This window comes from Lissotriton vulgaris, chromosome 1_1, assembly GCF_964263255.1.
Source record: "Lissotriton vulgaris chromosome 1_1, aLisVul1.2, whole genome shotgun sequence".
Lineage (NCBI taxonomy): Eukaryota > Metazoa > Chordata > Amphibia > Caudata > Salamandridae > Lissotriton > Lissotriton vulgaris.
In genome coordinates, this window is record NC_141685.1 from 1,426,991,009 (window position 1) to 1,427,014,606 (window position 23,598).

Sequence of the window (23,598 nt, forward strand, 5' to 3'; positions counted from 1 at the left end):
TATATATATATATATATATACACTGACACCGTGGGATCAATATCAAAGAAAAGTGTTCTTTTTTCCATTAGGATGGTTTGACGCGTTTCGGCGGCAAAACCGCCTTGCTATATATATATAATATATATATTTCCAAAAGTTTATCCAAGAGGCCAAGGACACACTCATTAAAGAATTCAGTCGAATTTTCTGCTGTTGAGTGCGTCCTTGGCCTCTTGGATAAACTTTTGGAAATAAATTACATGGCGGTCAAGCCGTGTGGGACTGCACCACTTTCAAAAGTAAAGATTGGGCTACAGGGGTTTGAACCAGCGCAAGCTCCACTGTGGCACAGCAGCTTTGCAAAATTTAAACCGGTCAATTGTGTGTCTGAGGCCCACTGGAGTGCTGTAAATATGATTTGAAATACTGGACTATGCAGAACCCACCAGGGAAATAATGTTTTTCAAACACACTACAACAACCAGCATGCTATGTGAAAATTGCTCACCTGTGAGGTCCACTGAGGGGCAGGTACTTAATTAGCATGCAGCCTCGAGTGTGCTTTTGAAATGTCTGCAGAAATCCTGAGATGCCTTCGAAAAAGGAGCAGGGAGGCTCCGAAACCGGTCAGGCAGAAAATAAATCGGGAACACATTGCCGGTTTTCCTTCCATTAAAGAATTCAGTCGAATTTGCTGCTGTTGAGTGCATCCTTGGCCTCTTGGATAAACTTTTGGAATATATATATATATATATATATATATATATATATATATATATATATATATATATTGGATGTGCGCATACCATTAAAGGCTTGCTGCTTGTGGCTGCTGTCCGAATGCAGTGCTCATTGTACTTTGGGTACTCTTAGAGCTTTGATATTAAATGCGGCAGCCCTGCCGCGGAGGAGCACAACCCTGTTTTTGTATCTACGGGGACAGCAGCTAAGGATTTAGCGTGAACTAGCAAACCGAGGCCCATCGAGGGTTTGCTACTTTTGCCAGCAGTAATTCACAGCGCTAACCATCTGTGGAATTATCATGGACACTACAAATCCCAGACTACTACGTTTTGAGACGCAACGGAGCAGCCCATCCAGGGCGTACTATTTAGTATTCTAACGACGGGGTGGTGTCCCGTGCTTTTTCGAACTGCCGAAGCCTCTGAGGAGGAGTTGAGATAATCCAGAAACGTGTTGGGCATTAACGGCGGTCGAGCTGCTCATGGAATCGGTGTGCTGTATGTGCGCATACCATTAAAGGTTTGATGCTTGTGGCTGCTGTCCAAGTGCTCCTTGTTCTTTGGGTACTCTTGGAACTTTGATAATAAACACGTCTGCCATGCCGCGGAGGAGCACCACCCCGGTTTGGTATCTACAGAGCTATAAGAGTGGGACAGCAGCTAAGGATTTAGCGTTCACTAGCACGCCGAGGCCCATCGAGGGCTTGCTACTTTTGCCAGCAGTAATAAACAGCAGTAACCATCTGTGGAATTATCCTGGACACTACAAATCCCAAACTACTCTGTTTTGAGACGTGACGGAGCAGCCCATCCAGGGCGTACTATTTAGTATTCTAATGACGGGATGGTGTCCCGCGCTTTTTCAAACTGCCAAAGCCTCTGTGGAGGGGTTTAGATACTCCAGAAATGTGTCAGGCATTAACGGCGGTCAAGCTGCTCCTAGAATCGGTGTGCTGGAAGTGCGCATACCATTAAAGGCTTGATGCTTGTGGCTGCTGTCCGAGTGCTCCTTATATGTTGGGTAGTCTTGGAGCTTTGATATATATATATGCGCTGCAGCTGAGTCTTTGCATCACGGAATGGGAGGAGCTCAATAATAACCTGACGGAGGCACCCTTCACGAACTGCGGCATTTGAAAAAGGCTTGACGCCGGAACCGGTCATGCCGACTTTTCTCCAGTAAATGTTCAAAAGAGCCCCGCTGTGTCCCTTCCTTCTTTCAACCGAGAGAGGACGTCTGGCATATTACAAGTGCATTCCTGTGGCACTTTTGAAGGGACCCTTCCTGCTTGAGCTGTGATAACTGCAGGACGTTAGGAATCTAACTTGTATTTTCCCGAGGTATTGGTATATCACAGTCCGCCTGCCTATCGCTGTTGACAAGCAGCTGCTGCCTGGTGGTGGTCCGGGACTTCCCGAGAGGCGCCTGCATTGTCTTTCGCTTCCAGCCTACGTGACACTGATGGCATGGGCTAGGGAGTAGGGGACAGAAGAACATTTATTCCCTGCAAATTCGTGGGTTACTTACCCCTGCGGCGCATTGAATTCCAACACGGTGCACGATGGGAACAGAAGTCCGTGGCAGAGGCTTCTGTGGCTTCGGCACGAGAATGCGCTGCAGCTGAGCCTTTGCATCATCAAATGGGAGGAGCTCAACAATAACCTGACGGAGGCACCCTTCACGAACTGCGGCATTTGAAAAAGACTTGACTGCAAAACCGGTCATGCCGACTTTTCTTCAATAAATGTTCAAAAGAGCCCCGCTGTGTTCCTTCCTTCTTTCAACCGAGAGAGGACGTCTGGCATATTACAAGTGCATTCCTGTGGCACTTTTGAAGGGACCCTTCCTGCTTGGGCTGTGATAACTACAGGACGTTAGGAATATAACTTGTATTTTCCCGAGGTATCGGTATATCACAGTCCGTCTGCCTATCGGTGTTGACAAGAAACTGCTGCCTGGTGGTGGTCCGGGACTTCCAGAGAGGCGTCTACATTGTCTTTCGCTTCCAGCCTACGTGACACTGATGGCATGGGCTAGGGAGTAGGGGACAGAAGAACATTTATTCCCTGCAAATTGTTGGGTTACTTACCCCTGCGGCGCATTGAATTCCAACATGGTGCACAATGGGAACAGAAGTCCGTGGCAGAGGATTCTGTGGCATCGGCACGAGAATGCGCTGCAGCTGAGCCTTTGCATCACGGAATGGGAGAAGCTCAATAATAACCTGACGGAGGCACCCTTCGCGAACTGCAGCATTTGTAAAAGGCTTGACGCCGAAACCGGTCATGCCGACTTCTCCAATAAATGTTCAAAAAAGCCCCGCTGTCCCTTCCTTCTTTCAACCGAGAGAGGACGTCTGGCATATGGTATATATATATATATATATCACAGCAACAGCTCCATTTTACCGGGGGCTCCGAACCTGCAGGGCAGGCTCCTAAGACAGGAATGGAAATCCTGGCACTTAGCAATACCTCACAAACAACAACAGAGCCCAACTCCGTCTGATGCAGAAAGCTGACATTTATTCGTCAAGAGCACTGCAGCTTTTAAAACATACTTAATTAGTCCTGACGCATTTCAGTGTTACTCCGTCTCGTTCACAGGTGGGTGTGTTACAAATTAACTCCAAATGGACTTTGGCCCACAGCATGATAACCACGGGACCCCGAATGCACCAGCTAGGTAATCTTAATTGTAAATGGGATCTTGTGCATGTCTTTCAAATAGCGTGATTACTTCCCATGAAACAATTCGTTCTGCCATCCTCAGGGTGCATAAAATATATTTCTTGGCAACTGTCTCACCATGCTGCAATGTTTCCAATAAGTGCTAACGCTGCGGAGTTGCAGGAGAGAGGAAGTCACCTCTCACCTCTCCCTTTCTTCAAAAAACGAACTGCCACATAGCCTTTGGAAATCCTTTTGTGGCTGGCAGCGTTTGTAAGCGGCTCATCCCCCTCACTCAAATCACCACAACAGTTCCATTTTACCGGAGGCACCCTTCACGAACTGCGGCATTTGAAAAAGGTTTGACGCCGAAACAGGTCATGCCGACTTTTCTCCAATAAATGTTCAAAAGAGCCCCGCTGTGTCCCTTCCTTCTTTCTACCTAGAGAGGACATCTGGTGTATATATATATATATATATATATATATATATATATATATATATATATATATATATATATATATATATATATATTACCTACTGGCGATAGCCAGTAGGTATATATAGTTAGGATTTTTTTCCTATGGGATTTTTGAAAATTCTATGTCGAATAACTTTGGCGTTTGAGGACAGAATTGGCTGAAATTTTCAGGAAAATGGAACATTTTGTTTCTGAGCAGCCCCTGAAAATTTGGGGGGGTTTCGTCAAGGGGGGGCCGAGAAAAAAGGGGGGTCCCAAAACGTGTTTTTCCCATGCAATTTTCCATAGGGCGGTTGGCCTCACTTTTAGCCTGAACGGCTGAATGGATTTACACCAAACTTGGCAAAATTGTAGGGACTGGTAGCCCGATGTGCCTTTGCTATGTCTCAAGATATAGGCTCCAGTGGTTTTTACGAAAATTAACTTTGAAAAATATATATTGGGCTACATTGGGCTATATATATGTTGGAGCCCAAATGTAGCCCAATGTAGCCCAATGTAGCCCAAAGATGGCCACCAGAGACAAAAAAAACAAATGTAGCCCAAATATCAGCCAGATGTAGCCCAACTATAGCCCAATGACAGAATGTCCCAGAGTGTTCTAAAGAACAACTAGAGTGCTAACAGTCCTACTTATTACAAAGGTATGGCACACCTGAAGCCATCTTGATTGGAATAAAGTGGTAACTCTTAAAACATTTAATTTAAAAAGGAACAAAATGAGGGGGTTCATTTTGCCATAGAAAGTATGATTAGCGAATATATGACGAAATCCCGCATACCATCAGTCCGCAAAAAAAATCCCACATGTACTATTAGGCCGCAAATTAAAATAGCGAAAACTTTTAGAACGAATATGCCTTTAGCATACACTAAACAACTAAACTACCCTAAACCCTAAAACACTACCCCCAGCATGACCCTACACTACACAAACAGTACAACACTACCCTAAACCCTAAAACACTACCCCCAGCATGACCCTACACTACGCAAACACTACAACACTACCCAAAACCCTAAAACACTACACCCCAGCATGACCCTACACTACGCAAACACTACAACACTACCCAAAACCCTAAAACACTACACCCCAGCATGACCCTACACTACGCAAACACTACAACACTACCCTAAACCCTAAAACACTACCCCCAGCATGACCCTACACTACGCAAACACTACAACACAACCCTAAACCCTAAAACACTACCCCCAGCATGACCCTACACTACGCAAACACTACAACACTACCCTAAACCCTAAAACACTACCCCAGGCATGACCCTACACTACGCAAACACTACAACACTACCCAAAACCCTAAAACACTACACCCCAGCATGACCCTACACTACGCAAACACTACAACACTACCCTAAATCCTAAAACACTACCCCCAGCATGACCCTACACTACGCAAACACTACAACACTACCCAAAACCCTAAAACACTACACCCCAGCATGACCCTACACTACGCAAACACTGCAACACTACCCTAAACCCTAAAACACTACCCCCAGCATGACCCTACACTACGCAAACACTACAACACTACCCTAAACCCTCAAACACTACCCCCAGCATGACCCTACACTACGCAAACACTACAACACTACCCTAAACCCTAAAACACTACCCCTAGCATGACCCTACACTACGCAAACACTACAACACTACCCAAAACCCTAAAACACTACCCCCAGCATGACCCTACACTACGCAAACACTACCACACTACCCAAAACCCTAAAACACTACCCCCCAGCATGACCCTACACTACGCAAACACTACAACACTACCCAAAACCCTAAAACACTACCCCCAGCATGACCCTACACTACGCAAACACTACAACACTACCCAAAACCCTAAAACACTACCCCCAGCATGACCCTTCACTACGCAAACACTACAACACTACCCAAAACCCTAAAACACTACACCCCAGCATGACCCTACACTACGCAAACACTACAACACTACCCAAAACCCTAAAACACTACACCCCAGCATGACCCTACACTACGCAAACACTACAACACTACCCAAAACCCTAAAACACTACCCCCAGCATGACCCTACACTACGCAAACACTACAACACTACCCAAAACCCTAAAACACTACCCCCAGCATGACCCTACACTACACAAACACTACAACACTACCCTAAACCCTAAAATACTACACCCCAGCATGACCCTACACTACGCAAACACTACAACACTACCCAAAACCCTAAAACACTACCCCCAGCATGACCCTACACTACGCAAACACTACAACACTATCCTAAACCCTAAAACACTACGCCCAGCATGACCCTACACTACGCCAACACTACAACACTACCCTAAACCCTAAAACACTAGCCCCAGCATGACCCTACACTAAACAACCACCACAACTCTACACTACACTAACACAACACTACACTACACAACACTACACTACACTACACAATCACTAACCCACGAAAAAATTAACACAAACCCACTTACCTCTCTCGTCATCGTGGTTTTCACAACGCAAATGCATTTACCATACATGCCTTTAAAACGTAATTCTTTGTAAAGGCATGCGCGATAAATGCACATGCGTTTTGAAAAAATGCGGGATAATGGTATGCGAGGTCAATGACCTTGCGGGATAATGGTATGCGGACTGAAAGTCTGCGGGATAAAAAATGCGGGAAAATGGCTGCAAACCATGATTAGCAGCAGACTTCCCTGGTGAGCACTAGCTTTACTACAGTGATCTAATGAGCAACTAGAGTGCTAACATTCAGAATTTATGGCAAATGTGTAAAACATCTGAATGCCTTCTTGATAGAACCAAAGTAAACAAGCATTGAAAATGCAACAGATCTCGCCCTCGTTTAAGTTAAAGCCATTCTGTTTGTAATGAGGTGGCTTTTTAGCTTTGCTTTTATTAGTGTTTTTAAAACTTTCATGTAAATAACATGCATATGTATGCATATATGTATATGTATGCATGCATTTATATTTATATAGATATGCAGATTATATATGTTTATATATGTATATTACCTACTGGCGATAGCCAGTGGGTATATATAGTTAGGATTTTTTCTCTATGGGATTTCTGAAAATTCTATGTCTAATAACTTTGGCGTTAGTGGACGGAATTGGCTGAAATTTTCAGGAAAATGGCACATTTTGTTTCTGAGCAGCCCCTGAAAATTTTGGGGGGTTTCCTCAAGGGGGGGGCCGAGAAACAAGGGGGGTCCCAAAACACGTTTTTCCCATTCAGTTTTCCATAGGGCGGTTGGACTCACTTTTAGCTCGAACGGCTGAATAGATTTACATGAAACTTGGCAAAATTGTAGATATGGTTTGCCTGACGTGCCTTTGCTATGTCTCAATATATGTGCTCCAGTGGATTTTGAGAAATTAACGTTTAAAAAAATATATATATCTGTGACAGCGCTCCGGTTAGCGCCCCGGTTTGCGTACCTGACGCGTAACGGAACTTCGCGAAGCGAAGCTGATTGGCTCTCCGGTGTCTGTCAACATTCTAAACAGTCCGGAGCGGCCGCCATCTTGTCTCTCGGTACGATCGAGAGACAAGATGTGGTGAAAAACGAAGGGGGAAATGAAGGAAAGGGGGCAAGGTAGACCACTCCTGACCCCCTAGGATTGATGAGGGGGATATTAAAGTGCCCCGCGGGGCAAAAAAAAAAATAAATAATTTTTTTGCGATTTTACGCCGTAGAGGCGCGTCCCGGTACGCGAACCGGGCAGCTCACCGGGCAGCTAACCGGGCAGCTAACCGGGCAGCTAACCGGCAGCGTAGCTGTCAACATTGTAAACAGTCCGGAGCGGCCGCCATCCTGTCTCTCGGTAGGTTCGAGAGACAAGATGTGGTGAAAAAAGAAGGGGGAAATGAAGGAAAGGGGGCAAGGTAAACCCCTCCTGACCCCCTAGGATTGATGAGGGGGATATTAAAGTCCCCCGCGATTTTTCGCGGTAGAGGCGCTTCCCGGTACGCGAACCGGGCAGCTAACCGGCAGCGTAACGGGAGTCCGCCATCTTGTGTTTTTGGAGCGTCCGGTTTGCGTACCGGGTAGCGTCCCGGTAAGCGTAACAAGGGGAAAACCAAGAGAAACAGTAAAAAAAAAATTAAGGGAATAGATTTCCAGCAAACTTGACAAAATTGTAGGGACTGTTTGTTTGATGTGCCTTTGCAAGGCCTCAAGATATGTGCACGTGTGGATTTTGTCTAATTAAGGTTAAAAAAAATATATATATCTGTAAGCGTGCTCCGGCACGCTTACGTTACGGGTTTTGTTTGCGCTGCAGAGCCGATACGTCACGGTTATGCGACGCGTCATGAGGCGTCTCACGTGGCTACGTGATACGTCACGTAATAAAGAATATATTTTACAGCTATAGATATTAGCTTTTAAAAAACCAATGAAATTCACTGAAAAAACCATAGGTTATAGACCATATATAGTTAGGAATTTGCATTTACAAAACCTTGAAAATTCACTGAAAAAACCATAGGTTAGAGACCATATATAGTTAGCTGGACATTTTATTGACATAAAACCAATGAAATTCCATATATAGTTAGTTGCACTAACTATATATCGCGCACCCGCAATCCACTGCTGATGATGTCACATATTACATCATTCATGACATGGTCAGTGACATCACTGATGACATCACTGATGACATCTCAAATGACATCACTGATGACATCACTGATGACATCTCAAATGACATCACTGATGACATCATGACACACCAATACCAGTTACTACATACGCACTCACTGATTCCTACGTCTACACACACATTCACTCATTCACCCATACAATCACTCATACATACAGTCACTAATTATTACAACACTATCATATGCACTCATACACCTATGCAGACACTCACACACTGCCACTCATCCATGGAGTTACTCACACATCTAGTCAGTCCTGTAAAGAATCAATCACACTTCCATTTCCTCATCTATACAGTTAAACACAGAACACCATACTTCAGTGACATCACTGATGACATCACTGATGACATCTCAAATGATATCACTGATGACATCTCAAATGACATCACTGATGACATCATGACACACCAATACCAGTTACTACATACGCACTCACTGATTCCTACGTCTACACACACATTCACTCATTCACCCATACAATCACTCATACATACAGTCACTCATTATTACAAGACTATCATATGCACTCATACACCTAGTCAGTCCTGTGAAGAATCAATCACACTTCGATTTCCTCATCTATACAGTTAAACACAGAACACCATACTTTTCACACATATACTAACACATACTTACTCTCTTATAAAATCACTGATACAAGTACACATTGATATGCACAGAGTCACACACCTCCCAGCCAGCCACACACACACTCAGTCTTCCACACATCCACTCATTCTTCAATATGTAAAACATATTTAAACTTTACAAAAACACACAGACACTAGATGATGTCATCAGTGATGTCATTTGAGATGTCATCAGTGATGTCATCAGTGATGTCATTTGAGATGTCATCAGTGATGTCATCAGTGATGTCACTGACCATGTCATGAATGATGTAATATGTGACATCATCAGCAGTGGATTGCGGGTGCGCGATATATAGTTAGTGCAACTAACTATATATGGAATTTCATTGGTTTTATGTCAATAAAATGTCCAGCTAACTATATATGGTCTCTAACCTATGGTTTTTTCAGTGAATATATATATATATCAATCAAAAGAACACCTCCGCTTTACCGGGGGCCACCGGTCCTGCAGGGCGGGCTCTAGCCAGGAACGGAGGTCCTGGAGAAACTGCGCTTGCAACCACTCCAAAGAAAAGAGCCCCACAGTGTCTGATAATGCAGATGACTTTATTCGTCACATCCTGTGCAACTTGCTCATATCCTTACGCATTTTGACGTTACTTACGTCTTGATCACAGGTGAGCGCAATTATTCAGAATTAGTTGTCACGTGCTTGTTCAGCATACTTCAGGCACCATAATGCATCGCAAAGGTTATTTAGGGACTTGCCGAGTATTGCAGTCTTAGTGCGAAAGTTGCCACAAGATGTAAATTATATGCTGCATCCGCACTGCTTCCGAGAAAGGCGTTGTCCTCTCTCATCTCCCTTTCACCTACGCCCTTTGCCACATTGATATATATAGATGTCATCAGTGATGTCACTGACCAGGTCATGAATGATCTAATATGTGACATCATCAGCAGTGGATTGCGGGTGCGCGAAATATAGTTAGTACAACTAACTATATAGGAGCAATTTCAATGGTTTTGTATGAGTGAAATGTCCAGCTAACTATAACACCCCTAAAACTTATAGTCTTTTTAAGTGAATTTCAAAGGTTTTTTAACCCCTTTGCTGCGGCGGCAATTCCGCCGCAGCGCTGGGGGGTGGGGGGGCAGAGCGGCGCTCGCATGCTCGTGACGGAGCTGCTCCATCACGAGCCGCGGTTGCGCTGTGCTCATGACGGAGCGGTTCCGTCATGGCCCCGCCTGCCCAATAGAACGCGCCGCGCAGGCGCAGCGGCAGGGCCATGACGGAACCGCTCCGTCATGAGCACAGCTCAGCCGATGCTCATGACGGAGCGGCTCCGTCATGAGCATGGGAGGGGTTAAAAGCTAATTCCTAACTATATAAGGCCTGAAACCTATGTTTTTTTCAGTGAATTTCAAAGGTTTTTTAAATGCTAATTCCTAACTATATAAGGCCTGAAACCTATGTTTTTTTCAGTGAATTTGCAAGGTTTTTTAAATGCTACTTCCTAACTATATAAGGCCTGAAACCTATGGTTTTTTCAGTGAATTTGCAAGGTTTTTTAAATGCTAATTCCTAACTATATAAGGCCTGAAACCTATGGTTTTTTCAGTGAATTTGCAAGGTTTTTTAAATGCTAATTCCTAACTACATAAGGCCTGAAACCTATGTTTTTTTAAGTGAATTTGCAAGGTTTTTTAAATGCTAATTCCTAACTATATAAGGCCTGAAACCTATGGTTTTTTCATTGAATTTCGAAGGTTTTTTAAATGACAATTTTTAAATGTATTAATTGTTGTTTTTTATATACTGATTTACTACATTTTTGCAGGCAGGTGTTCAGAGGGCAAGCCCCCCTTTTTACAACACTCTGCAGCGCAAAACCTGGCGCGTTTGCAGAGGAGAAACTAATTCCCCTTGCATACTGGGGGTCCCTGGGGGGAAACTAGCCCTCCAGGAACCTCCAGTATAAGCCAGGGGGCTGCATTGCAGAGAGGTGTAATGAGGCCACACCCTTTTTTACACCTCTCTGCAACGCAGCCCCAGGGCGTGTTTGCAGAGGGGGAACTAATTCCCCTTGCACACTGGGGGTCCCTGGGGGCCAACTAGCCCACCTGTAACCTGCAGTATGCGCCAGGGGGCTGCATTGCAGAGAGGTGTAATGAGGCCACACCCTTTTTTACACCTCTCTGCACCGCAACCCCTGGCGTGTTTGCAGAGTAGGAACTAATTCCCCTTGCATACTGGGGGTCCCTTGGGGCCAACTAGCCCACCAGGAGCCTCCAGTATGCGCCAAGGGGCTGCATTGCTTTGCCCCAGGGCGGCGGTCCCCGGGGCAGTGTGGGGGGGATTGCGGACCCCCCCACACTTTATCACTATGCCCCCGCGATTTGGTCCCCCCGGGGGGTAATTTTTTTAAAAAACAGACCAGGTTTAAAAAAAGAAATTTGGTCCTTTTTTGTCCTTGTGGGACCACCTGGGCAGGCCTAGGGGGTCAGGGTGTGTCTACCCTGCCCCCCTTTTTGTGTTAGCACAAGATGGATGCCAACACTTCCTGGTTTGAAGTGTTGACAGCCAATGAGCATGAAGCTTTCTCGGGAAGGCATGCTGATTGGCTGCCACTGTCTGTCAACACTCCAAAACAGAAATTGTTGGCAGCCATCTTGTGCCTCGGTAGACTGAGGCACAGGTAAGCAGAAAAACAAACGTGTAGAACTCAAAAAGGGGGCAGGGTAGAAGCACCCTGACCCTCCACGCCTGCTCAGGGGGTCCCACAAGGACCCCCCAAAAAAAAATTTGCCCGAAAAATCGCGGGGTGCTCGCACGGTGCGCACACGGGTGTGCGCTTATAGATATATACATTTTTTCAAATTCAATTTTCTCAACAACTACTGGAGGGATTTACACCATTTAACCCCTTCGCTGCTCATGACGAGCTCAGCTCGTTATGAGGCACAGTGGAGCTGTGCTTTTGACGAGCTGAGCTCGTCATGAACAATGGGGTTCTGCTAGAATCAGCACAGGAGGGGAAAACCATTAGCAGCCAAGGTGTTAAACAAAAGGCCGTACTGCGTACCAGTCCCTACCATTTTGCCAAGTTTGGTGTAATTCCGTTCAGCGGTTCGGGCTGTAGCCGTGTCTAATCGTCCTATGAAAAATAACATGGGGAAAACACTTTTTGGGACCCCCCTTTTTTCTCAGCCCCCACTTGACGAATCCCCCCAAAACTTTCAGGGAAGGAGCGGAGCGGGCCATCTTCTTTGAGAAATTTGCGGATATTCATCAACAGGTGCCAAAGTTATTCGCAATAGAATGTTGCGGATTTCCTATGGAAACTAGGTCCTAACTATATATACCTACTGGCGACCGCCAGTAGGTAATATATATATATTTATATATGTATTATCATGCAGTAGTTATAGTTAGGTCACACGTTCCATAGAAAGATTGTTTTTTGTTTTGATAATAACTTTGACTCGAATTGATGAACCTTCAGGAAATTGCCTGATAAAGATTGTATCCCCTTCAACTCCTTCTTGGAAAGTTTTGGGGTGATCCATTAAAGAGTAAAAAACAAAAAACAGCTGAACAGAATTACAACCAATTTTGTAAAAGCTGGATCTTCCCTCAGAAAGCATGCTTTTTGTAATTTGGTGTAAATCTGTTCTGCATTTTTTGAGACATTAAGGTTCTAAAGTTAGTGCCTTCATGACAGTTGATGTCCAGATAAATTCTATGATTGGCTACTTTAAAGGGGACTAATCAATGCTGATTGACTGATCACAACCGAAAAAATATGTCTTGGCAGCGCAGCCATTACAGGACTCCTGGTCATGGTCCCTATTTCGCGAAAAATCAATTAAACAAAGAAAGGGGACAGGGTGACCACACCATGACCCCAAAGGCACCTCCCTTGATTGGCTGGGTGCAACATGGGCAACATGTTGTGGCAAGGATTACAGAACTCTTGGCATGGTCCCCTTTGAAATGCATTGTAGTGAAAGTGTTGCGGAGATTCTGCACATACACAGAACTATGCACAGGAAAACAGGACCTCAGTGAACAGGTGGTGTACTGACTTACCACATCCGTACCCAAAATCCCTTACCTACTAGCTATAGTGTCTCATTCATTTTCCGTCTACAGCGAAGCTACCAATGATTAGACAACCCAGAACACTTAGCCCTATCTTGGAATCGTAGGAGCCAGATGCTCTTTCGTTCAGCCACTCATACTTGTCCACAATACCAGTAATCAGAGACGCAGTATAGTTTAAAATGTTTATTTCAACTAACACGCCTTATGGTGCAGTACACGGGACAATAAAAGCAGCAGAATGCATAAACACAATATAGTCAGCATTGTTACAATTCCATAGAATATAAATGGGGAGGTCATGTTATAGAAAACAATGTTATAACCACCCTGCCAGTGCCAAGAAGTAGTTTATTATAAAACAGAAGACCTCCGGGCTTTGTCAGCAGACTCCCATACCTTACGGCCTAGATGTAATGTTCACATCGCCGGACAAACACAGGTCTTCTCTCTGGAAAGGTGTCTCTCGGTGTGTGTCAAAACAGCTTGTGTTTGCAATAATAAAGTACACAATTTCCAGAGGTGCAGCTGTGTGAAGCCTGTTATGTCTAGGTGTGAGGGACAGATGAGAACAGAATAACAAGGGGCATTGTTCTTTAACCTTGAACATCATGTGCAGACTAAACCTCAGAGCACAGCAAAGAACCTGCAAGGCAGACAGTTCTCATGTGTATAAGGGGCACAAATAAGTATTGCGAAATAGATGCTTGCAGTGTCGTGCACAAACGCAGTTCATGGCAGCGAAGCTCATGCTAATTTAGCAATTGTTGACAATGGACCTATGAGCCTTACTACAAAAACCTGTTTTTGAGGGTTACAAAAAGGAGCACATATTGTGGGTGATAACATATTTTAGTCATCATATATATATCAACTGTTTGTAGTACCATACTAACGTTAGGAGTTGTGGTGTATTCTAAGGTGATTTTATACTGTGTAAAGCAGGTTCTCTACTGGGATTTGATGGACCATGTTTGAGAGAAAGCTGTTTTCTCTCATGATTTTCTCATGGAGGTTATGAAAAGTGTTCCCACTATCATTCTCAGCCATGTGAGAATAAACTCTGACATAGGGAGAAAAATATGTAATTTCAACAGCTGCAGCAGCCTTTCAGTTGATCCCTCGTTGTTCTACTGCAGCCTCCCACAGTGTTGTAATGAAGAACTAGAGTGCTACCATTCTTATTTAAGAGCCATACAGTAATGACTGGCAGTAAGGTGGGCCAGATGTGAGACATAAGATGGGTACATAAAATTATAAAAAGGTGGACAATGTTGGTGCTGTAAGTATAAAGGTTGCAGCAAAGGCAAAATTAAGAGAAGATGTTGCTGAGGATGATGGTGTAGAGAGTGGACAGAAGTAGATTCTTGACCAAGCCTTGGGAGAAGCCTATTGAAAGGGATGTGAATGGATCAGAACGTGTACTAGGATGCAGACAGATAATATAAATTTGCTTCAAGAGCTTCGAACATTATCCTGTTACAATATTATGATTTTCCCCAGGAAGGGACAAGGGCAGTGACAACAATATTGTTTAGTTGTCGGCTAAATACCCACCATGTCATTACATAAGTGGCGACATATGTGAGATTTGGAGAAGGGAGCATCGTCAATTTGGAGAAGTTAAGGTGTGGCAAAAATGTTACTAGTTAAGCTGTTTGACTAAAATCTCTTTTGGTACGATAGATTGAGCCTACACCATTGGAATTTATTGGGTCCCACTGAGTGCAAAATACGGTCTCATAATATTCAACCATGTGGTAAGGGTTGAATGATCATTACCAGAGACCGTAACAGCAATAAGGGCTAACCTCAATTTTTCTGCCACTTTCAGGTGAAGTAACATGGTTGTACTACATTTAAGGTTTTTATAGCTGCATAAATCAACATGTCCTTACTTGTATATATGTAAAATGCATGCAACAACTGAAAGTAATGTTTCACCTTTTCTGTTTTTACCAGAAATCTTTTGGACAGAGACACATTTTCAAAATCCGACCCAAGTAAGTAACAAATCGCGTTTTTGTTATATATGCTTAACATTGATTGTCAGATATATTTTTTCACAAAGTGGGTCTAGTGACATAAAAATAGACAGCAATGGTAAGGCTCGAGTTATCTAAGACATTACGTTTAACCCCGAAGTGGATAATATTACTGTTATTCAGTATTACCCGGGCCCATTTTTTTTATTATGAATGCCCTACCCAAATCATCTGTCCCTGGTTCAACAACAATCCATGGGTAGGGGAGTGTGCAGCAGCCATATGCACCCTGGCCTAACCTGCCTAAATCTCCTGCGCCGTGTCACACCTGGTGTTCTGCCACTCTCCTGGCCACTCCCTCAACATCACACCTCTCCCTCTCTCCCAACAAAAACATAGTATACCAGGCATCCTGCACCTGCTCACACGGCTCTCTCGTCAGTCTATCCCTACCCCAGTCAAATATGTAAAAATTATACTTGGTCTCCTTTCACCCATCCACAGCACTGCCTGTGCCTTCCCTCTCCCTGGCAGAGAGCCAGCGCCCCACAGACAAACTGTCTAAGCAGCCCACTTTTCTTGTATGAGATAGCAGCAGTGGGAACCAACTTTTGTTTCCCACTTTTACTAAGTCTTAGCAGTAAATAACCAGGTTTAGAATTTCTCAATAAGAGCTATGTAGACCAAAAATATACTAGAGCAATGCCTTTCTCGTAGCAGGTTCGTTTTTGTCTAATGAGAGGAGCTGTCGTACAACTAAACTTGCTTTTTGGAGAGATCGAATCTGTACTGATGAAGTGAAGATGGTAACAGTGCGTACAGCGTTTAGGAAGTATTATGATTTGGTACAGCAGAGATCATCTTCTGTTTTAATTACTTGTAGAGTGCATTAAAAAGTTGAATTAGAATTGGCTATGTAGCACTTTCAGATAAAACATTTAAGCAAGGCTACTAAAAAGTTATAATAATTCTACAGCATTGTTAATGATTTGATTCATTTATGCTTGAAATAAAAGAGATTAGACCTGTTAAATCACAAAATAAAAAATACATTTATGAAACTATTTTTTATTTTTAACGTTATTATACCAGCATTGTAATGTGTGTTTAGAAATTGCTTTACGTGTTCCATTCATGGACGTCTGTTCACCAAACTGCCAGGGGTCGCAGTAGTTACATCACATGCTCTTTGTCCCAGATGACATCACAGGAAGTGAAATTATATGACCATTCTCATCTGTCTCCTTATAGCCTTTATCAACTTCCTCCCACCCATGTCCCACTCCATCTGTTTCTCACCTGCTCTGGCTCTGTCAGGTAGAGTCATCAAGCCGAAATCGGCTCGCAAAGGGCCAGATTCTGAGAATCTGGCCCTTTGCGAGTGCTACTTTTGCATTTGGGATTCATCATCCCAAATGCAAAAATCGCAATTCTAGAAATCGCTAAATTGCGATGAATTGCATTTAAGGAATCTCAATTTGAGATTCCTTAAATGCAATTCATGAACCATTTTAAAATTGGGAATTCGTAATCTGGGGCCGCTATTTACCGCAAAGTCTAACTACGTGGTAAATAGCAAAAACTTAGAAAAATGCACTTTAGTGCATTTTTCTAAGTTGTATGTTACACACACACATGTCCTTTGGGGATGTATGACGTTACAACGCATACTTTTACAAAGCCTACCTTTACAACACATTTTTTACACCGCAACATCCATTACAATGCATACCATTACAACGCATGCCATTACAACGAATTCTTTGAAACTACCTTTACAACGCATTCCACTACAACGCATACTACATTTACAACCCATACCATTACAACGCATAACATTACATTGCATGTAAGGTAAGTATTGGATAGTTTAGGGGTAAAAATTACTGTTCTAACTCCAGGGGGTGCAACAGTAGGGTAAGTGTTGGATAGTGTCGGGGTAAAAATTACTATTCTAACTCCAGGGGGTGCAACAGTAGGGTAAGTGTTGGATAGTGTAAGGGTACTATGTGTTGTAATGCTATGCGTTGTAATGGTATGCGTTGTAATGACTGCGTTGTAATGGCATGCGTTGTAGTGGTGTGCGTTGTAGTGTCATGCGTTGTAATGGTTGCGTTGTAAATGCATGCGTTGTAATGGATGTTGCGTTGTAAAAGTTTTGTTGTAATGGTAGTGCGTTGTAAAAGTTGCGATGTAAAGGTTGTTTCCCATCCTTTGGACATGTGTGTGCGCAACACCAGTGTACATTACCATTTCAGAGGTGCTACAGGGTGTCCTTTGGACACCCTTCAGAAAAGGGGGTGGTGATGGACAGAGTATCTGAATTAAGCAGAACACTCGTACCCAGTCAACAGATCAGGGCTTGATCCATCACCGTTTTTTAGCTCACTGCACCATCCCAGCTCAGAACCTGGCTACATGCAAATTTGTCTGTCCCTTGCCCAGTGCATCATGGGAACAGGGCAGACCAAACTACCAAGCCAATTCTTTTACTGGAAAGGAAACAAGCTTCCGGGGACCGGTTTCTGGCATTACAGCCGTCTTCGGCCCGGCTTGCTTGAATCCTGATGGTGCAGTGAGCAAGGGACTCATGTCTGAGCATATCCTTCCAGGCTTATGGTGGACAAAACGATTCGGAAACTGATCTGTTGACTGGGTAGGAGTGTTCTGCTTAATTCCGAGACTCTGTCCATCACCACCCCCTTTTCTGAATCGCTTTGGACACCCTGTCACCCTTGAAATTGCTTCCTTATTTGCGATCCGCTAATTGCTAATCGCAAATAAGGAATGACTCCCCATTCATTCCTATGGGCCTTTAGGCCCATAGGAATGAATGGGAAAGCCATTCCTTATTTGCGATTCGCAATTAGCGAATCGCAAATAAGGAAGCAGTAGAATTCGCATAAAATACTGCAATTTCTACATGCATCCCGTTTTGCGAGTCTTTAATAGCGATTCCTTAAAATTAGCTAATAAGGACTCGCAAAACGTTACTTTGATGAATCTGGGGGTGTATCACTGCTAGAATTCTCCTCTACCGCCCCAACTCTGTCAGCTATTGCGGCCTCCTACATTTTCACCTCTTTATCACAACTTTACCACTGTCTTATCCTCTTTTTCATTAGTGTCTTTATAGCACCTATTTTTCACTAGTATCTCCCCGCTTTTCTAGAGTTATCTCTCACATCAGTCTCCCTCTTAATCACCTCTCTAACCCACATCTCCTCCCCTCTCCGAATTTTCTTTCCGACCTATCTGCTGTTTCTAAGGTATCTCTTTCAGACATCCATCTCCTTATCACTTTTTTCTCACACCCTGGTCTAAAACGTTTTCTGTCACTCTTTCTATGTCTTTCTCGTCTGTTGTTATAAATAATTCTGACTTTCTCACTTCGCTCATGTGTCTCAAACTTTCTCACACCTGTTGCGCTCTATCATTCTTATATTGGTCTCTTCCATGTCTCTATTACGTCTCTCACACATAAAATACAAACACAGCGATTTTAGTCTGTCACTGATCTGCCTGCACTCTACAGTGTCTGTGTCCCATCTTCTCTCTGCTTCCACTATACTCTCATGCCTGCTCATCTCGCATTCTTTTCTATCTATACTCCTGTTTCTCTTGCACTGATTTTCTTTTTTCCCTCACATGGTCACAGACAGCCGAAGGAGTAGAGCAGGCCCGGTTCCAGGAATTTTTATCTGGGTGGCCAAGGGTGCTTTTGGGTGGGCCAATACGGGCCCAATTTATTACAATTTTGAAGGTAAACTACAAGCCCTAGAGTTACACATGGACATTGATTCGCCAAAATGCCTGGGGTAGCCAAAATGACATCACACATTCTTGACATTAATGCCATCACAAGAAGTGGCATCATATGACCTATGCCCTTCAATCTTCCTAAGAAGTGATGTCACATGACCTTAACCCTTATCACATCACAATAGTTGACATCGCTGAAGTTATAATAAAAGCCATAATAAAACATGACTAATACAATAGCAGAATGTTGAAAAATGTCTGTTTTAGATACCACTTGTATTAGGATGCTGACGTCATATGAAAGGAGATCATTAATTGTTTTTCTTAGTTTTACATGAAAAATTATGTGTTTATCTGAAGAGGATAGTTCCACAGTTATTCTTAGATAATGGTCAGACTTTATGATTCCCTTGTGGATTCTTATGCAATTTACTTTTCAAGCGCATTGGGCGAAGCGCGTTCAAGCTTGCACGCCGCTCCAGTATTTAAGAAACTGTGGTTTAAGCATTGAGAAATTTATAGAGTACAAAGGTGTGCATTCCACCACCCCAATCAATTTACATTCTTATGCAATGAGGCATGCACTCCCACTATGGGAATATTATAATATATGCCACATCCTACAGTATATTACTGTGTGCATCATACACAGACTAAAATACATAAACACCTTCAGAATCCACACACAGAAACAGCTGGTTCTGGTGGACTAATGCGTCCACTGTAGGGGCCCATGTTCGACCTCCTGGTCGTAAGGTTCATATCCTGGAGGGTTCACCCAGCCTTTCATCCTTCTGAAGTCTATAAAATGAGTACCATTGAGTTGGGTAACAATAAACATCTGTTATTCAGTGCCAAGATACCCTTGGGTGAACGCTAATTTTACAAATGCACGCTATGTTGTATAATTGAGGTGCAAAAGGACGCTGATGGCTCTGGGCTCCGGCCCCACTGCACCTGCTGTATCATTGGCAGGTAACACCCTGTCCCCACTCTCCCGTACACACCGCCTAATTGCAGCTTGCCTGTGACATGAGTACGGAGTATGGTACGGTTGCCACATTGCCGTTTTCTTCCAACATGAATATTTTAATTTCTCAGCCAGTGTAAAAATATAGAAAATCACCTAAAGTCAGCATTTTTTCCTCCTTTTCAGTGAATACATAAAATAGTATTTATAAAACAATCAACTTTAAAAGGTGTCCTAGAGGTTCCTTAATTACACCTTACTAGGGTTGCCACCTGGCCGATTTTTTTACTGGCACAACCGGTATTTTAATGTCCCAGCTGGTAGGAAAATTAGCAAAACCACCTAAAGCAAGAAAAAATAAGGAAAGAGGATCTGATGTGGGTAAAGACACATTTCTTGAATCTATTGTCTCTAGAGTTTCAGGCGATTGAGCTTACGAAACACTCAGTAAAAGCTTATCTTCTGTTGAAAACCTCTCTCCAGATTTACCCTTATATGACAATTGTCACTAAGCCCTTCCATCGCCTGCTTTTAACTAGATTTAGGTTTAATTTTATTGACTTTTTACTAGCCAACCCGCAAGGTTGAAGCAGGGTAAGCGACTTAGGCCCTTGCACATGTGACAACTTTTCAACCTAGGACACTATGCATTATATAATGTTTTGCGATCTTTATAGTGTTATTCGTAGCAGGTTTTTACTTCCTATCTTAAGGGGGAAAAGTTTCATACAGGTTAGACCTTCTTTACTTTATCTTCAGATGTTGAATGATCCTTGGGAGATATTTAACATTGCGAGCTACTTAGTTGCTGTTGTTAGACTTAGGAGAAAACTGTATTTTCTGACAAGTGTTCCGATTGTACCTGCATGACTAAATGATCTCCGTTTTAATGTTAGCACTTTGTTTCGAGCTGTTTTTTAATTTTTATCTTAGCTGCTTGTTACTGTATATGTATTAAGGGTAACTCGGGTTTTTAGTGTGTCCATGAAATCTGACTCTGAAATGTCTTTTAGGTCCAAACCAAAAAGGAGAAGCGTAGAGGTACTGATAGAATCACCCTCCAAAGTAAGCTTTTATAACCACAGAGATTCTATCAAAAAAGTGAATAGGTGATTTTTTTATGTACAATTTTTACCATTTACAACACGGTGCTAGGCTCTCTCTTACACATGGAAAGATGGGAGCACAATGTGCTTGTTAAAATACCCCTCACACTCTAAAAAACCAGGTAGAGTCATGCTTCATCATAGGGGTCTTCCCGCCCCTATAACGGGACGGGGCGTGCTACGACCAGACGAAATACGCGGGAGCACTAAGATGTGACAGAGGCTATGTGTGGGTGTATATGGGTCAGTGAAAGTGTAGGGACCTGACACTAGTGAGTGTGCAAAAAGTGAGAAAAATTGAAAAAAGATTTAAAAATTCCCTGGCTTGGTAGAAAAAAACAAATTTATTAGCTTCTCCAGCTGGGAACATTAAGAAGGGGTTGTGTGGTAGAGCATTAGCTACTACCTTGTCGACATGTTTCGTAAGCAGTCCCCTACTGCTTACTCATCAGGACCAAAAAACAGTCCCTACTGTTATTTACTCAGTTTCTAATAAGTAATGCCTACTGTCCTATAAACAATCAACAAAAATAAGTTGGTTGTTTAGGCCTCAGGGCATGAGTTGGCCCAAGTGAGGCAGAAATAAATCGACCTAGTATGATCTCTGTAAGAAAAAAGGAAGAGAAAAACCAACATAAATTTATGCATGGGGAAGAAAACAAACAAACGAACAGGTTTTTTCATTTCTTGTAAGGGACCACAATTTCAAAATACTTAAAGCGGTTCTTTTTCATACATGAAAATCAGCATGTAATCATGTGTCTCTCGGCATCACTGCCCTTTGTGGGAGACGCGGAAGCACAGAGGCTTTCAAAAACACCGAGGCACTCGAGCCTGGCAATCCTCGGAGGTGCACGGGGGTAGGAATAATGCTTTCTTATTGCTAGCAGAGACGTAAGTAATAGACTCCGACCTTGAGTCTTTAATAAACGGGTCGCTGGGGCAGATAAACGCGATAATATCTCGCTGCGCTTTTTAAACGAACACCTGAAATGAAACTTTGTTTTTCATAGTAAACTGCGCAGATTACCCCTCGCCTGCAAAACCTCATGGGGCATAGATAACTGCTGAGATAAGTATGTCACCATTACCAATTCAGAAACGTTAACAAGGAGGTCCCCCTCCCCTCTCTTTTGTGAGTCTGTTGTAAGTGCATTGAGTCACGATTGTTGTTGTGTGTGTGTGATATTATGATAAAGGTCCCAACAATACGGTACCATTGGTGTCTCCCACAAAGGGCAGTGATGCCGAGAGACACATGATTACATGCTGATTTTCATGTACGAAAAAGAACCGCTTTAAGTATTTTGAAATTGTGGTCCCTTACAAGAAATGAAAAAACCTGTTCGTTTGTTTGTTTTCTTCCCCATGCATAAATTTATGTTGGTTTTTCTCTTCCTTTTTTCTTACAGAGACCATACTAGGTCGATTTTTTTCTGCCTCACTTGGGCCAACTCATGCCCTGAGGCCTAAACAACCAACTTATTTTTGTTGATTGTTTATAGGACAGTAGGCATTACTTATTAGAAACTGAGTAAATAACAGTAGGGACTGTTTTTTGGTCCTGATGAGTAAGCAGTAGGGGACTGCTTACGAAACATGTCGACAAGGTAGTAGCTAATGCTCTACCACACAACCCCTTCTTAATGTTCCCAGCTGGAGAAGCTAATAAATTTGTTTTTTTCTACCAAGCCAGGGAATTTTTAAATCTTTTTTCAATTTTTCTCACTTTTTGCACACTCACTAGTGTCAGGTCCCTACACTTTCACTGACCCATATACACCCACACATAGCCTCTGTCACATCTTAGTGCTCCCGCGTATTTCGTCTGGTCGTAGCACGCCCCGTCCCGTTATAGGGGCGGGAAGACCCCTATGATGAAGCATGACTCTACCTGGTTTTTTAGAGTGTGAGGGGTATTTTAACAAGCACATTGTGCTCCCATCTTTCCATGTGTAAGAGAGAGCCTAGCACCGTGTTGTAAATGGTAAAAATTGTACATAAAAAAATCACCTATTCACTTTTTTGATAGAATCTCTGTGGTTATAAATGTCTTTTAGGTCGCCATAATTTAATAATGATTTGTATTTTGGATGTTTTTATTGTGTGGTGTTATATGTTGTATGTGTTGTACTTTTAGGGTTTTTATTAACCGAATAAAGTGGTTTTGACTGACTGGCTGACTAGTATCATGTCCATGCCTGTGCACACTCTTAAAACTACAACAAATAGTGGGTATTTTTGGGGGAAATGACATCATTACCCCAGATTAATAATTAATGTAAACAAAGTGAAAAAGCATCACAATATTTGGCCATCCTCTTGGCCTCTTCTGCCGACTGGGACGGCCAAAGGTCATGTTTGGGTGTACCTGGCCCACCCGCTAGAGCCATGCCTGGAGTAGAGACGTGTTTTTGCTGACATTTTGTGTCAGTGTACCTCATGTTCTTATCCTGAACGCATGTATTGGCTAAACAGT

At 43.1% G+C, this 23,598-nt stretch overlaps 1 protein-coding gene across 3 annotated transcripts in view; it reads left to right on the forward strand.

Moving 5' to 3' along the window:
- The window catches only part of CPNE8 (copine 8), a 990,278-nt gene that overhangs the window by 169,494 nt on the left and 797,186 nt on the right, over positions 1-23,598 (forward strand). For all 3 annotated transcript variants that reach the window (XM_086967237.1, XM_086967238.1, XM_086967242.1), the window contains one exon: positions 15,259-15,299. In XM_086967237.1, the coding sequence (XP_086823363.1) occupies positions 15,259-15,299 (41 nt within the window). The remainder of the gene's footprint in view (positions 1-15,258; positions 15,300-23,598) is intronic.